Source organism: Falco biarmicus, chromosome 6, assembly GCF_023638135.1.
Source record: "Falco biarmicus isolate bFalBia1 chromosome 6, bFalBia1.pri, whole genome shotgun sequence".
Lineage (NCBI taxonomy): Eukaryota > Metazoa > Chordata > Aves > Falconiformes > Falconidae > Falco > Falco biarmicus.
Genome location: NC_079293.1, coordinates 66,049,944 through 66,064,878, shown reverse-complemented (window position 1 = coordinate 66,064,878; position 14,935 = coordinate 66,049,944). Strand labels below are relative to the sequence as shown.

Sequence of the window (14,935 nt, the reverse complement as noted above, 5' to 3'; positions counted from 1 at the left end):
AGAAGTTTCATGGCTACAGAATAAGCTGGACCCTCACCCCGTTTTTAAAGCCAGGTGGACCCTGCCTGTTGGCATTGTGTAATACGAGCAGGAAAATGGGGAACTCCGAATTCCGAACCGAAATTGGTGGCTCCTTCTCTTGAGCAGCCTCCTCCGGCTGTCCTTGAAGGGCAGTGGTCCGTGTCAAATGCTGATGGAAGATATATCCAGCCTTTTGGTGATGCTGAGAAAGAATGGAGAAAAGCTGGAGGATCCTTTTATGCTTCACCTGGAAAGACACTTAACTTGTTAAGATGATGCAGTGGGTTTCTGTAAATCAGACTTGGCTGTTTTTGGGAGGGCTTTTTTCCTTCCTCCTTGGGAGCAGCTATACCAGCAAAGCATCACACTCGGACCTTAGCAAGGGAGAAGCATTTTCAGGCAGAGTTGTAGTGCAACTTACTCCTTGCTCTAAGTTTGAAGCTTCTGGGTGTGAACAAATCAAAATTGCATGTCAGTGTAAGCTGTTGCTGGGTTTGAAGGTTTGCTTGGTTGTCTTTTTTGTTGTGTTTTTTTCCTACATGCAGCAGTCTCACTGTCTTTTCTTTTTCTTCTTCCTCTCTAGGCCCTCAAACTGACACGAGATGTAGAGAGAGAACCCTTTGCCAAATCTGCTGTCAGCAAGTGGACAGTGATACTGTTTACAGCTTATGACCTTTGTGAACCCTGCATTATTTTCCTAATGAAGCAGACTGCTAATAGGCCCCTTACCAGAGTGAAGATCCTCCTTTTTTTTTTCTTTTTTTTCTTTTTTTTTTTCTCTTTTTTTTGGGAATTGAACTCATTCTGAAGTATGCAAAATCTTCCTTTTCTGGGATGGCCAAGCACCTGCTGTGGAGACAATGTTCAGCACCATCCTGTTGAGAACACACTGTGTAGCCTTTTACAGTAGTTACTTGTCAATGAGTATGTGGTGTTTCGATATATTAATGGTTTAAGGGATGTTTTAAGTTGGCTTTTCTTTTTGGAGGTTTTCCTTGTCTGCCCACCCTCTCCCCCTAAAACCTCCAGTTTGATTTCCTTAGATTTTTGACCATTTTTGCTTTCTCTCCCTTGGGAATCTGAAGTACTGTGCACACGCAAGGAAATGATCATAACCCAGCACTGCTCAGACGTCAGGGTTTTCTGAATATACAGCATTTGCTATACGGATCAACCAGCTGAATTCCAGAGAGAGGTGATGTGTGTGGTCTGTTCGTTTGTTGGGTTGGTTGGTTTGTTTCTTTCTTATTATTTCCTTAAATCTAATGGTACACCCCTGTTTTCCATAAGCATCAAACCAGGGTTGATTGCAAATCAAGGGAAGCCTTTGAGTTTGCCTCTTGACTCGTGAGGACAGACTGACAGCAGGTGCCATTGCCCACATATGCACGGGGCAGGAGCCCATTTGCTGCCCACCAGAGCAGGCTCCCCTCCTGCCGTACGTTAGCAAAGCTGCCCCTGCTGCCACAGCAAGCTGGTAAGGAGTTGTAAGCTGAGCTGCCAGACAAGTTGAATATAGCCACCTGTAAGGATGCGTTTGAAAAAGCAAAAATTAAGGGAAATATGCCACTTGGCGGAAAACCTGAGCGTAGAGGCTGGGCATCAGCAGGTGACTTGCAGTGGCAATACTGGGAGTTGAGGCACAGGTCATTGCAGGGTGTGTTGCTGCATTGGTGATCCTTTTGGGGTTTTTTTTTCTTTTACTCCGTTTTGGACATATCCTTGATTATTTTTTCCTGCTCATTATGTATGATCTGTTGTGGCAGAAGAAGCAAGAGGGGGAATGGCGAGGTGACAGTATCATACAAATGGCTTTTGATATGAGCATAGGTTGTAACAGGATAAATGACACTGAAAGACAAGGCAATTTTATATATTTTGCTTCTAAGATTTTCTTTTGTAAGATGAATAATAACTAATAATAATAATGAATAAAAGGTATGGTGCTGTATAGATCCTCTATAATCTGGAAAGTTTGATTACTTTTTAGTAGTATCTTGTGGGGGAGGGATACAAAAAAAGAGGGGAAAACACCAATGGTACATAGGAACTTGGTATGAAGAAGTTCTGAATAGGACAGTGTATACATAATTCTCCAAAGCGATATATGAAGTTTTTTTTCTTTGCATAAAAGCGTTATGCATATAAATATATAAATATATTTTATTATGTACAGAAATGGATCATTATGCATGGATGTTAGGAAAACAAACTAGCATTTTAACCCAAAGCCTCAGTGCATGAGTTCCCACCAACCCGTGTCCCATGCAATGTGGAGTGACTCCCGCTCGCCACTGCCACCGCACATACACAGTCATGCATACACACAGGTGTGCACATACACGTGCGCAAACATGCAAGCATTCATGGGCCCTTCCTCCCGCCTTACTTTCCTTACTTTCCAGGTCCCCGAGGTGATATTGGTGAAACAACAGCTCCTAGTGTGATGGAAGTTTTGGTTTTGTATCGTAGCCCCTACGCTGTGCTCTCGTAAAGATGCACCTCTTGGTTTCTTCCTGCAGTTATGACTGTGTAGACTCTGTGCAGTTGTGGTTATCGTAGCCCTGTAGCATATCAACTCTTCCAAGCAGCCAAAGGTTTATCATTCACCTTTGAAAAAGAATTCTCTTTTGGTTTTACACCGAGGTGGTCTATTTGTCAGCGTGGAGACTAGTTTATTACATTTATTGGAGTTAGCTGATGCTCATTGTTCATCTGTGTCAGCAGCCAGCTACCCGGGAGGCTCATGCGGCACAGTGGTCACCTGGGCTAGAAGTCACTTTGCTTATCAGAGTCCAGTTGCAGGCATCTTCTGCCCAAATTCTTTGAGAGATTTATCACCAGCCTTCTCCAAACGTGTAGCATTAGCTCTCAGCTTCCTGGTACACCCTGAAACGTGTGAGCGTACGCTGGAGGACTTCACTCTGGTGCTCCTTTCCCCGAGGCTCCCCTGTGGCTGCTGCCCTGCAGCTAGGCTTGTGCCCCTGTCCCGTGGTTTTGGCTGCCAGCAGAGCCCACTCGGTGGCTCCCCATGCTAGCATGCAGCATTTGGCCCCTGCACGGGTCAGCCTCCAGTGAGGCCCGGGGTGCCTGCCCAAAGACCACCGACCAGGTCACTGACAGCACCAGTAAGACGTGACTTGATGGTATGGCCAAGGTGACCACAATCCATCATTATTTTTTTTTTCTTGGTACAGATGCAGTTCTTGTCAAAAGCAAGGGAAGGCCCGTTAGCTTAAACTAAATGGGGGCGCCTTCTGCTCTGCTCTGGCAGCCTGGCCCCCTTGAGTTCGACGAAGCTAGCTCCCACTGGCAGGAATGAGAGAGAAAACTATGGTCCGCTCTGTTCAAAAAAATGGAGAAAACCCCACTTATTTTAGAGACAGCCCATCAATGGCAGAGAAGTTGTGGTGGTTTTGTTTTTTTTTTAAAAGCATTAGTGACTGAAAGGCTTAATTTGCCTCCCAGCAATGTCAAAGAAAGTATTTCCATTGGCATGGCTGGGACACCTTGGGCCCCTGCTTCGGAGAACATCCCAGCGCTTGCTGAAGAGAGGTGGACTTGGCCAACCTCTTCGGTTTGATTTGGTTTCTTTTGCTCATTTTTGGGGCCAGAATTTTCTAATGGACACGCCTGGTGTCAGGCACCAAGCGCCAGGGACTCCAGCATGCTCACAGGGGTGAGCTGCTCTGCCCTCGTCACTCCTCAAAGGAAGGAGGGGTGCCAGGTCCCCCCAGGCCCAGGGGAAAGTCACCACCCTCTATGCCTGCTGAGGTGCCCAGCAAATGCCCTCCTCTCCAGAGGTGCTAGATAAATCTCTCTGAATTCAAAGGGCCACTTATTTAGGTGTCAGAATACAGACTTGAATGGCTAATTTTGGGAACCTACCTTTTGGAAATCTTTGAATCTTTGAACACATTTCCTTCTGAAACCTTGTAAAACAGATAAAAGTCCAAAACAATTACATAGTTATCGTTCAGACACCTGGTCTAACCAAAAGATCTAAAGAGGTGACATTTATGCTGATCGTAGTCACAGGTTTGGGGCTTGATTTAATGATTTTGTAAAATAATTTTCTCTGAGGATAATTGGATAGTTGACCACCGCTTAACTCCAGAAATTGTTGTGCCACCGCTTCAAAAAGTGACCTTTCAGGTCATGTATTTCTCTAGAATTATGTCATTGCTTGGCAATTGGTGTCCTGCAAGTGTTTTTAGTACACGATACACCTTTGGAATTGCCAAGAGATGCGAAGGGGGACCAGATACATTTCGTTACTATGGGTTGGAAAAAATGGATTGTACATTTGGCTTCACATGTTTAACTTTTTTTTAAAAAAAGTTGCATGATTGGAAAAAATATGTATACAGTATCTGTAAAGCTGTTTTATCTGTTTTTGTTTCAAGCCATGTAAATTGGAAGAATATTAAATCCACAGCCTTATCGCGCATGGCCGTCTTTACATACCGAAGAGCTGAACAGTTTATACTTTTCATTTGGGCTATCTTGTACTTTCATTTGAAAGCAGACACTCTCATGTTGCAGTCTTACTGAGAATTTTATATTAAAGAAAAAAGAAAAAAGATGCTGCCCTGGAGGAATATACTACCTTACTACACAGAGGTTGGAAGGAAGTTTGTTTTGGAGCAAAACCTGCCCCTTTCCAAACAAAGTAGAGACGCAGTGCTTACTCCACTTGGTGTTAGTAGATATTGCCTTGTGTATTCCATTTTAAATTGTAATCTAGTTTGTAAAAGAGATGGTGACGCATGTAAATAAAGCATAATGGATCTCTACATTGCACATTTGCCTTTGCTCTGTTTTATTGTGTCATGGACAGACATCTAAATGCAGGACCTGGACAAGGGGTGACTTCCAAGCAGTGGGTGAAAGTGGCTGGTGGGGGGTCCGGGGCTGGGGAGGCGGCCTGCCCCTACGTCTGCTGGAGTCTGTAAATGCATACGTATATGGGGCTCTGCATTTCAACCAAGCCAGCATAGTTTTGGTGGTCAAATGACCCCCAATGGGTTCATTTACTGCTGCTAACAATCACAAAAATTCACTTGATTTTGGGGGGCAGGAGGGCTGTCCCCGGGGATGGCGGCTGCACCCTGCAGCTGCAGCCCAGCTCACCCATGCTGGGAGACATCCAGCCCAACTGCAAATCAGTCGGGAGAAGAGTTACACCCCCTCCCCGTGGGCTTGGCTGGGTTTCAAACTGCCTTTGAAAAATGCCTGGAGTACTTGAAATCGCCCGTTTGGGATTTGGGATAAGAAAACCAGCAACCTGACTCAGCAGAAAGTTACACCGAGCGCTCTGGCTAAGGCGCAGGAGAGCGTGCTCAGAAACATGAGACACGTCGACAAAAAACTCTGCTCCCACACTGACAGGAAGCCACAGATGTTTATGGTTTTTTGGAGTCATTTTTCAAGAGCAAATATTTTCAAGAAAGAGGAGCCTTTTCGTGCAGCGGGGAGGGGTGTCCCGTGACTCCGGGGTGATGACCACCATGTCAGCCGTGCAAAGCCATGGGAGCATTGTACTGAAGTAGTACAGTATCGAGAGCTGTTTGGGGATATCCCTTGCTTAACATAGCAAGAGTTATTCAGGCTTTGTTCTAACTAGAGACAGCCTGAAATATTACGAGACCCAGTCAGAAAGTAGCCTTTCTTTCTGGTAAAGAAAGCTTGGTAAAACCAGCCTGGTAAAACCAGGATGAAGTCTGGGTTAGCCTTCCTGGAGTGAGAGTGTGCTTGTCCTCCAGCAATTACACCATTACCTCGGAAATGCAGCTGTTCTGCTGGACTTTTCTGAAGCCTTCTCCAGCAGTGCTCTGGCCGGGAAGGACCCCTGTCCTCCACCTCGTTGGCAGTGCCCCACTGGCATTTAGGACAAACAATGGGAGTGTTTGGCCCCGGGAGGTGCCAGGTGGAAGGGCCTCAGCTTTGACCTGAATTTAGGCAGGGGCAGCCCCAGCGATGACGAGCTGATCAAATCCTGTGTGAGTTTTGTGCTGAACTTACTTGGTTGTGTTGTGCAATGCCTTAGCTGTGACCTTCAGTTCACCCGGCCTTGGAACAGATCATTCTTATCTTTCAGAGTACTTTCAGAATAAGTCCAAACATTTTAAACTTCTCCAAGTTGTCCCAGAAGACAAAAGGCTTTTCGAGCTGCTGCCGAGACTGGTGAGGTAACCCGGAGCTATTTTGGGAGCTCCGCACCACATATGCTGAGTTGCAAGTTTGACCAGATCAGGGAAAACAGTATTTTACAGCTCTTCTCTGGCTACTGCTGCCAAGGACGTTAGGGGTGCTTTCATGAAGACTGAGATAAGCAAATCTGGGAGGCTACCTCTTTTTCTGGTGGAGTCATTGTGACTGCTATCTCCCTGTTCAAAAGGACTTCTTGGGTGAAGTGGAGCCCAAGCCAGATGGAGCAGATAAATGCTCTTGCTGGTGCACAGATTCATCCCACTGCCAGTGACTTCGGCAGTGTCTCATCGCTTGTTTGCCCAGCCCAGCCCACAGAACTTTTTTCCCACTGACTGCCTGTGGATTTTTTTTAATGAAAATACTTTTAAAACACAAAGCACAGAAAATTCCATTAGAACAAAAAAAAGCGGGTTTTGGGGTTTGTTTTTTTACTACTGTTGAAATTTTTAGAAAACTTCAGAATTGTCTGACAAAATTCAGAAACTCCAGTTTGGAATTTATTTTTTTTGCACTTGGATTTTCTTTTCATACTAATGACGCCAGTAGTTTTGCATGTGCCACAACATTTACTTACTAGAACAAAGCATCTCCTGCTTTTATTGTTTGATGCTTTGATGACATACCAAGGAACCAATTTAATCTAGAAAACAAGATAAAATGTCTTTATTCAGTAGGAACAATTGGCCTAAATGAGGGTGACTGTTATAACATTCTTTTAATGCTACATTATGCCCTGCAGGTTTAAAGATATCTATATCCTATGAATGATGTGGTGAAATGGGGAGAAAACAGTAAAGATACATGGCATCCCATAAAAATCTTCCCAAATTCCAAGACAAATATAATGCTGATCAGGATTCCCCCTCCTCAATTTTCACTCTTCTTAGGTGATACCTGAAAACTTTTGTTTTGCTGAAATTCAAAGCACAAGGCAATTCCCAAGTGCTGCCTTTCCCTGGGATTAGTGTCGTGGCAGTGCCAACTGGCTGTGCATGCCACGCTGCTTTGCGCACCCTGACGGGCATCGAGGCTGCTGCCAGCACCCGTGGTGTGTGACACCACAAGGGTGTCGAGCTTTGGCTCTGTTTCACACCCTGGGGGCCACAGTAGGCCCTGTAAGACCCCATGGCTGGTGCAGCCAAGGCAGAAGAAGGGGGAGAACGTCAGTGGGAGCAAAGCATGGCAGATGCCAACACCCTGCTCTGGTATTCACATGTTGCGTGGGACCTCTCCCTGAAGCTCCGGCCGCTGCATGGACAATGGATCCTTCTTCTGTTTGTAACCACCTTGGGAAAGAACAGCATCAGTTAGAAAGTGCTAATTAAGAAATACGGGTGTATTCTACCTCCAGCCTCCAAAGCAAAAGATGGAGGAAAACTATGTGCTGACACAGCCACCTTGGAGGTCCTCCCGGGGGGCGGCAGAGGATGCTGCCTTCCCCTCCAGGAGGGCAAGGTCCAGCCTTTCCAAACTGCTGCTGTGAACAATGGGCCCGGTGTCTGGGCAGCCTCTCATGCTGCATTTGATGTTTCAGTAAAAAAAATCATTATTTTACCAGCAGTTTTACCATACCAGCACTTTATTTTAAATCTCTACAAGCTCCTCTTACTTAAGGCTATCCAGGCTTGTACGTCATTAACTAGTTCATGGATGAATGCCCTGGAGAAAAGTCTGTGCTTAAAAAGCAATTTATAAAATACGTAAAAAAATGCCCAAACTTAGTCCTTTTCCTCATTAGTGAAACCCATTGTCATTCACACTTCTCTTGGGAGTCATATGTGCAATATCAAACTATATTATCAACCTCAGCGTGTGTCTGTTAAGCAAACTTCATGGCAAGGCTGTCTCATTTATACAGAAGTTTTTGCTGTGTGCTGTCACTTGGCCTAGCAGACTCCTATGGTAAAGCCACAATTTAAGTCAAAACTCTACTGTGTCTGAGTGATTATAAAATTATAATGGCTTTCAGAGCTAGGAGATACCAAAGGCTCTTCCTGGGGAAGGCAGCTGCCTTCAGGTGTCTGCTCTGACGCTTCTGCCTCTAGGGCCACAACTGGAAGGAGAAGGTAGCACAGGGGAAGGTCAGGTGTGGATGTACAGGGGGTCTTCGCTTTGCAGTCAGGTTGTGTTTGCTCCGCAGTCTGGGTAAGGTGGGCTGCCTTCTTGTCACCGAAGGGTCAGTGCTAACGAGCTTACCACAGAGTAAGAGGGGTTATGTGGGAAGCTACCCTGGAGTAATACAAATGCAAAGCCTTGTTTCCCTTTATCTCATCCATAACTGGCACTTCAGGGTGAGCCCCTTTCGCTCTGTTTTTCACTAGAGGGCATCAAGGTCACAAGTCATCTGCAGAAAGTGTCCTGAATCATTGCTGGGACTTGGGGGACTTGGCTGAGGTTCTGTTGCTGCATTTCCAGCCTCTTCAAGCTCCTGCCTGAATATCTTTGCTTTTCCACGATCTCTTCACCTTACCTCACCAAAGCTTTGTTCCCTTCTTGAGAAGGGGCCTTAGGGACAATGACATGATGTTGCTGTTAGCAGGGGGGGTGGCTCCCACCTCACCTGTCTCGCAGGCCATGCATCTGAGCAGGCTTCTCTGCGTGTGCAGAGAAAACATCAGGAGATGTGAGCATACAGGAATGGCAAATAAGGCAGCACATGAAAAAGGCCTAATAAAATGCCACCCTTCGAATGGTACCATGGGGGCACCTGAGTCATTCCTTCATGCCCTTCAGTTGTTCCTCGATCCACGCCTGAAGTCCCAGGTGCTTCCCACTGCTGTCAGCAGCGGTCTTCAGAACTTCTGATCCCCATGAGCCTTTCTTTGAAAAGAAGTATTTGTCTTTTTTTTTCTCCTTTCTCTGTCTTTTCTTACATTCTCTGTTTTTCTAAGGCCAGGTATTGTAACGTTTGTGGGGTCAGTAATGTTGGTTGTGGATACAATAATTTTTAATGATGTTTTTATACAAGCAAGAAGCCCAGGTAACACAGTTATCTGGCAAGGGCTCATTGCCAGTACAACTTACTCCACTCCAGCTATACCGGCAAGAAGCACTTTTTTTTTTTTTCTGCTTCAAGCTACATCTGAGTCTGAAGACACGGTTTGCTGGTCTAGCTGTGTCAGCCACCTTTTCCTAACACAGGCTAAACCTGGAACATTGCTTCACGCGGAATAGCAAGTTTGCAGCCAATGTAAACTGGTGGCTGTATTCAAGGATCTGCTAAGGTCAGGACATGCAGACCTGAGAGTAAGTACAAATGGTTTGTGCGCCTCTTACCAGGTATGGCTGCTCAAAGGGGCACAGGCACACCACTTGAGAACAAACCGCTACAGCTAAATGAATGGGGGGGGAAATTAATGCCTTACTCTTTTTAAGTGTCTCTGTTCATGCTCTGCTAAGGCTTTCTGTGAGAAATGGATATTGTGAAGTAGCTTCATATGGCCTAGGTGCAGCCTAGAACAATCACCTACGGAGTTGGCCATGGTGCCTGCCCTCTGGCAGCACTGGCACTTGTGTCTGTAATACTTCCCTGGGCCGTAATCTGCAAAATAAAATTGAAAAATTCTGATTCTCTTTATTTCAGTGTGTCAAGAATCTGCTAACTTTTCCTCTTGACGGTTAACAGCATTTGAACATTCTGTCCTGATTGCCTCATCCATAAACTAACAAAAGGCGTATTGGTTTCTTTTACACTATAATTGATAGTCCTCTGTAGCATGTATGTTCAGCATTTCAGGACTAACTTAAAGGTCAAATTTATCATATGGGCAGATTGGATGATCTCATGGTTGAGGAAAGACCATGAAAAGATGACTTGCCTAACCTATCTTTAGACACACAGAGAGCCCACACACATTTCTTTTTGGTCTGACCTCACCTCAGACGTCACCCATGTGCCGGGAGTCTCAGGATGAAGATGTACTGGAAATGTTAAAGGTGGGTTGAATTTGGCACCTGGAATGTAAGATAGTAATAAGGGTCTGAACAAAGGAGATGTATTCAGAAATGGATACAGCGGAATTTCATTCCTCTGCCCCCTCTTACCTGAAATCGTAATTACAACTTCTGAAGTACCTTGTTTGTGTTTAAGCAGTTTATGCTCAAATTTTGTGTGTCCAAGCATGGGTCTGTGCCACACCAGAGAAAGTGTGCAGAGCCCTACATCTCACCGCACACGTCCGTGTTCAGCACAGGCACTGCAACGGCCGGTAACAGTACCTGAAACAAACCCTGGGGACCCTCGTGCCCCGCAGGTGGGACAGTCATCTGCAGACGATGGCCTGTAACCCCACGCACCCTGTGTGTGTGCTGAGCCTTGCTCAGAGCACAGCTCCCAGTGAAAGTACTGCACATGCTCAGCTTCTTCACATAATGTACAAGGCTCCAAGTACGATAAAACTGTAGGCACAGGTGAAAGTGGAAGTGAGTAGGGGAGGCAGATGACTTCCCCCAGTAAAAATCAGTATCTTCAGTGGCATCCCCTCTGCCCTATTTGGTCGGGCATTACAGGATGCAGACTCTCCTGTTGGGAAATGGTGATCAGCTAACAGTCCTTCCCCCTGGGGATTTCTCTGCCGTGTCCCACAGACTTTTTGGCTGAGTGGCAATTTTCAGCCCCTCCAGCCTCCTCCTGGCAGAACCACAGGCGGTGGCCACAGAAGAGGAATTTGGAGATAGAAACTGTTTTTCCATCAAGACACTTTTAACAGCAGCTGTCACAAGCATTTCTAAAGCAGGACCTGCATGCTATCTCCCCTCCCAACTGTCCCATCCTCCTCGTGTCAGCCTAGTCTGCCACGCTTGTCCCCCTGGTCCCCATGCTGCCTGCCCCACCCAGCCTTGGCTGGATGCCCATGGCCATGGGGCCCTGGAAACCCAAAAGCTGGCAGCAGCCTGTGACTGCTGGTGTGTTAGCCAGCCCAGCAGCTGAAGAGCACATGCCCCACGCCCTCAGCAAAGCCCTTGTGCAGAACGAGGAGTGCCACCGTGTGCCACCACAAGGACCTGGGAGGGAAAGTCGACCAGATGAAATTCAGTAGGCGAGGGTACGCGGCACTATGCTGAGGAAGGAGAGACCAGCTATGTGTACACCAAGTGAGGCACAAGCATCAGCACTGGAACAAAGGTGCTGTGGGCAGTGATGAGCTGGAAGCTGTTGGAGCTCCTGCGGCAGCGCTGGGGTGCTGGAGCCAGCCTGAAGAAGAGCGACAAGAATGAGCAGAGTCAGTGAAAATGGGGACCTATGGGAGAAGGCTAATTTTATTTGTTAAAATAGGTTGAAAAGGGACACAAACTGCCCTTTACATAGAAGGCTACTAAAAATAAAACCCTTCTTGCCCACTAAGGAGAGGACATAGCTGTGTTTCATCTGCAGCAAATGTACGTTATGTTCTCTTAGCTACCAGGGTAATTGATGTATTTCCTAGAGGTGTGGACTTTTCTTCATTAAGGGTGTTTTTGGGAGCAAAATGTTTGCCCAGATTTTCCTTGGCCCTGCTTCAGAGCAGGAGGATGATCTCCTGAGGTCCCTTCTAACCTCATGCTCCTGTGACTTGCCTTAAAGAGATTAACACAACTTTAAAACCAAACCAAACCAAACCAAAAAGTACAGAGCCTTTTGCCCTTTCCTACCTGAGGCACAGGTCTTTATGTACAGTAGAAAATTGTTATCTTTTCTCCCTGTTTGAATGTAACAGGTATTGAGTAATGCTGTCTCGTGTGTTGACATGTGAGCCAGGAGGTGCCCCAGACCCTGGAGAGGTATTGATGTAGTGCAACCGCCTGCTAGAAGTCTGGTGTTTGGTTTCTGTCTGCTCTTTAGCTTCTCCCTTTGCCTCCAGAGAAGCTGCATGTTGTCCCAATTTGTTCTCCAGGTGTTATCTTGCTACAAACAGAAGTAGCTCTGTCTTGTTCCTGGTGAGACTCAAAGCTCTGAGAAGATGCCCTGCCCCATAGGTTTCCTTTTCCTGATGAAAACCAGTGCAGAAAGTGCTCCTCATGGGGCACCAACATGCTCCAGCATTTCTCAACCCCTCCCGTGGGTGGATGCCTGCAGATCTGAAGGACCAGATGTATAAATTTGGGTGAGAAGGCAGGTAAGGTTTGTTTCAGAGGTGGCCACCTTCCCCTGCTGAGGACATGTGTTGGGCATCCCAGCAGGGACAACGAGCTGGACCAGAAGAAGATGCAAGCAGCAAAGCCCCACTGACTGTGAGCAACAGGGCTGGCACGGGCAGGGATGCAGGAGGCACGGCAAGGAGAGGCAGCTTTGGGTGAGCACTTGCTTATCAGAAAACCCAGGCCCTGGAGAAAGAGGCAGCCTGAAGCTGTTTGGGGCGTCCCTGTTGCTGCTGCCAGCTTACCAAGGCTGGTGTCTGGGAGGACGTCCCCCTGGGTGAGGAGGAGCCAGACAAGCCTGTACCGGCAACTGTGGGCGACGCTTAGGCACCTGAGACAGTGCATGATGGGCTTTGCCAGGAGACAGCAGGGATGCTCATGGTGGGATCAGCCTCCTCTCCTGCTGGCAAGGAAGAGCAGCCGATGCCTCCTCACGTGCAATGGGGCCAGCAGTAACCTCACCCCACCCCCAACAGGGTCCCAGTGTAGCCAGACAGTAACTTGTACCAGACTTGGGCTCCCAGACAGAAAAAACAAACCAATGTGTGTTTGATGTTTACATTAGACGTTTATTTTACAGTTCATTTCACAATCCCTTTCTCTTCTCCCTTTGCCCCGGGTTGATTTAGGGTGCTGCAGATCCTATCTGCCTGCCCTGCCCAGAGCACCGGCTTGGAGAAAAACCTGCCAGGGTCTCTCCTTGTCGTTGTTGCCTTTTTGTCTACCATTGCCCTGACCTATAAGTGAAACTAGAGCGGTTTCTTCCAAATAGCGATAAATTAGTCTCTTGCTCCCTTGTATTTGCACTGGTGGTTTGTAGGGTGAGCAGCGCAGGGGCTCTGAGGAAAACGAGAGCAAACAAGCATGGTGCAGAGGGCTGCCTCGAGCTTCCCTCTTGTTTGACTTCTGCCTGGCTGGACTGGTGGGTTGTTGAGGACTCCTGGCATGCCATGGGACCGCAGACCCTGCACCCCATCCCTTGCGCCCTGCTGATGACAAGGTGCCATACCTGGCCTCAGGGCCAGTCCCCAGGCTGTTGGGATGGTCAGTGACCACAGGAGATGGGTGGTCCCTGCCACCCTGTGCCGTAAGGGACTGTCAGGGGCTGCTGGGATTAATCGGGATTATTTGTTTCATGGTACATTTAAACTTCGATTTTTATGCTGCTATGTCTTGGTGTAGTGGCATTTGTGGAGGTGGCTTACCTTCACCGGTTTAATGAAGGCCATTCCTCCACAGTAGAACATGCAAAGAAGATGTGCCACATTTTGCTGAGAAAATAAGAGATCTGATCTGAAGATCTGGTGGGAAATCCCTGAATAAAACTTGGCCTTCCTTGCTGGCTGCATGCTTTGGAGAAGGATTCTTTGTGCAGAGCTGGGTGCTCCCCATGAATAACTGGACCCAACCTAAAACCAGAAGGAAGTATATTTAAAAAAAACAGAGGTGTGGTAATGACATTATCATGCTTTATGTGCATTGTGCAATCCATGATGTGTGCGTGGCTCCTGAAGAGCCTGCTCCCCAGTCACGGCTAAATCACCCCTTGAAAACAACGATAAAATCCTAGTAAGGTGGCTGGCTAGAGGGGTTTGTTCCTTTTCCCCAGGAAAATTATATTCACCACAAGCAAGGGTGTATTTTTGTGGACGGGATGCTTACGTGGCAGACATGGTGGCTTGTATACATCTGAGCTGAAAGTTTTGCGAAGTTTTCTTTTCCAGTTTTCTTTATCACCTCTAATTGCCCTGACGATGACCATGTGAACAGATGGTAAGAAACAGAACAGTTTCACATAGAGGGCACTGAGAACCTGTGATTACCTACATTAATAGCTAAATAAGTGTCTCCCCACAAACTTGTTTAGCAATTTACACCTTTCAAATTGCAGTTGTGCCAGGTGGGGGGTTTAATATTAAGAAATTGCTTTCATGTTCAACTTGATGCAAACTAGAGTCTAGAAGAAGGGAACAGATTTGGCAATACCCGTTTTTGAGCTCTAGCTCACTGGTCCAAATTTAACCCATTCCTGCACCGGTGGAAGTTCTTAAAGGCAATATGAAAATGCCTCTTTTTCCACCTTTCCTACAAAAAGCATATGTACTTTTATTTAACTGTGGAATGATTCTTTCTTATCTGTAATAATTCTGCAGGCATTGGAGAATGATGTTGGAATAGAGAAATGAAACAGGGAAGTATGAACTTCTCTGCTTTTCTGTGCATGAGGATTAAATACTTACGAGGAAGATCTGCTAACATTTTATGATTTTATATGTCAACATCTCCAAACAGTACATTAAAGAACAATAATCCAACAGTGTGAGTGCAAAACTTATGTCTGATAAGCCCCAGTAAAGCCTAAACCATTTGCATCGATACTGTGAAGCTAGGGTAGGGTTTTGGGGTTTCTTTTCCTTTAATTGAAACTGCACATTTTAGGAAAGGCAGCAAGGCTGACACTGCTTGGCAGCCTGGTGTGGAGGCATTCCTAAAAGTTTTTAAGAAAGTCAAAGGTTGAGCTGAAAAGCTGAGGGGTGGCAGCACTAGCAAGGGCAAGGACGATTTCCACAGGATGATCAGGAGG

General features: G+C 46.5%; 1 protein-coding gene and 1 long non-coding RNA gene across 2 annotated transcripts in view; both read left to right on the top strand.

Annotated features, from left to right (window-relative positions):
• The window catches only part of FOXO3 (forkhead box O3), a 102,310-nt gene extending 97,486 nt beyond the window's left edge, over nt 1-4,824 (top strand). Inside the window, exon 2 of the mRNA XM_056343699.1 lies at nt 605-4,824. Within this exon, the coding sequence (XP_056199674.1) occupies nt 605-829 (225 nt within the window). The 3' untranslated portion in view covers nt 830-4,824. The remainder of the gene's footprint in view (nt 1-604) is intronic.
• Nucleotides 4,825-11,820: 6,996 nt separating this feature from the next.
• LOC130151442 (uncharacterized) lies at nt 11,821-14,668 on the top strand. The gene is made up of 2 exons (XR_008822573.1): nt 11,821-12,317; nt 13,594-14,668. It is a non-coding gene; the product is annotated as an uncharacterized LOC130151442 (long non-coding RNA).
• Nucleotides 14,669-14,935: the final 267 nt, after the last annotated feature.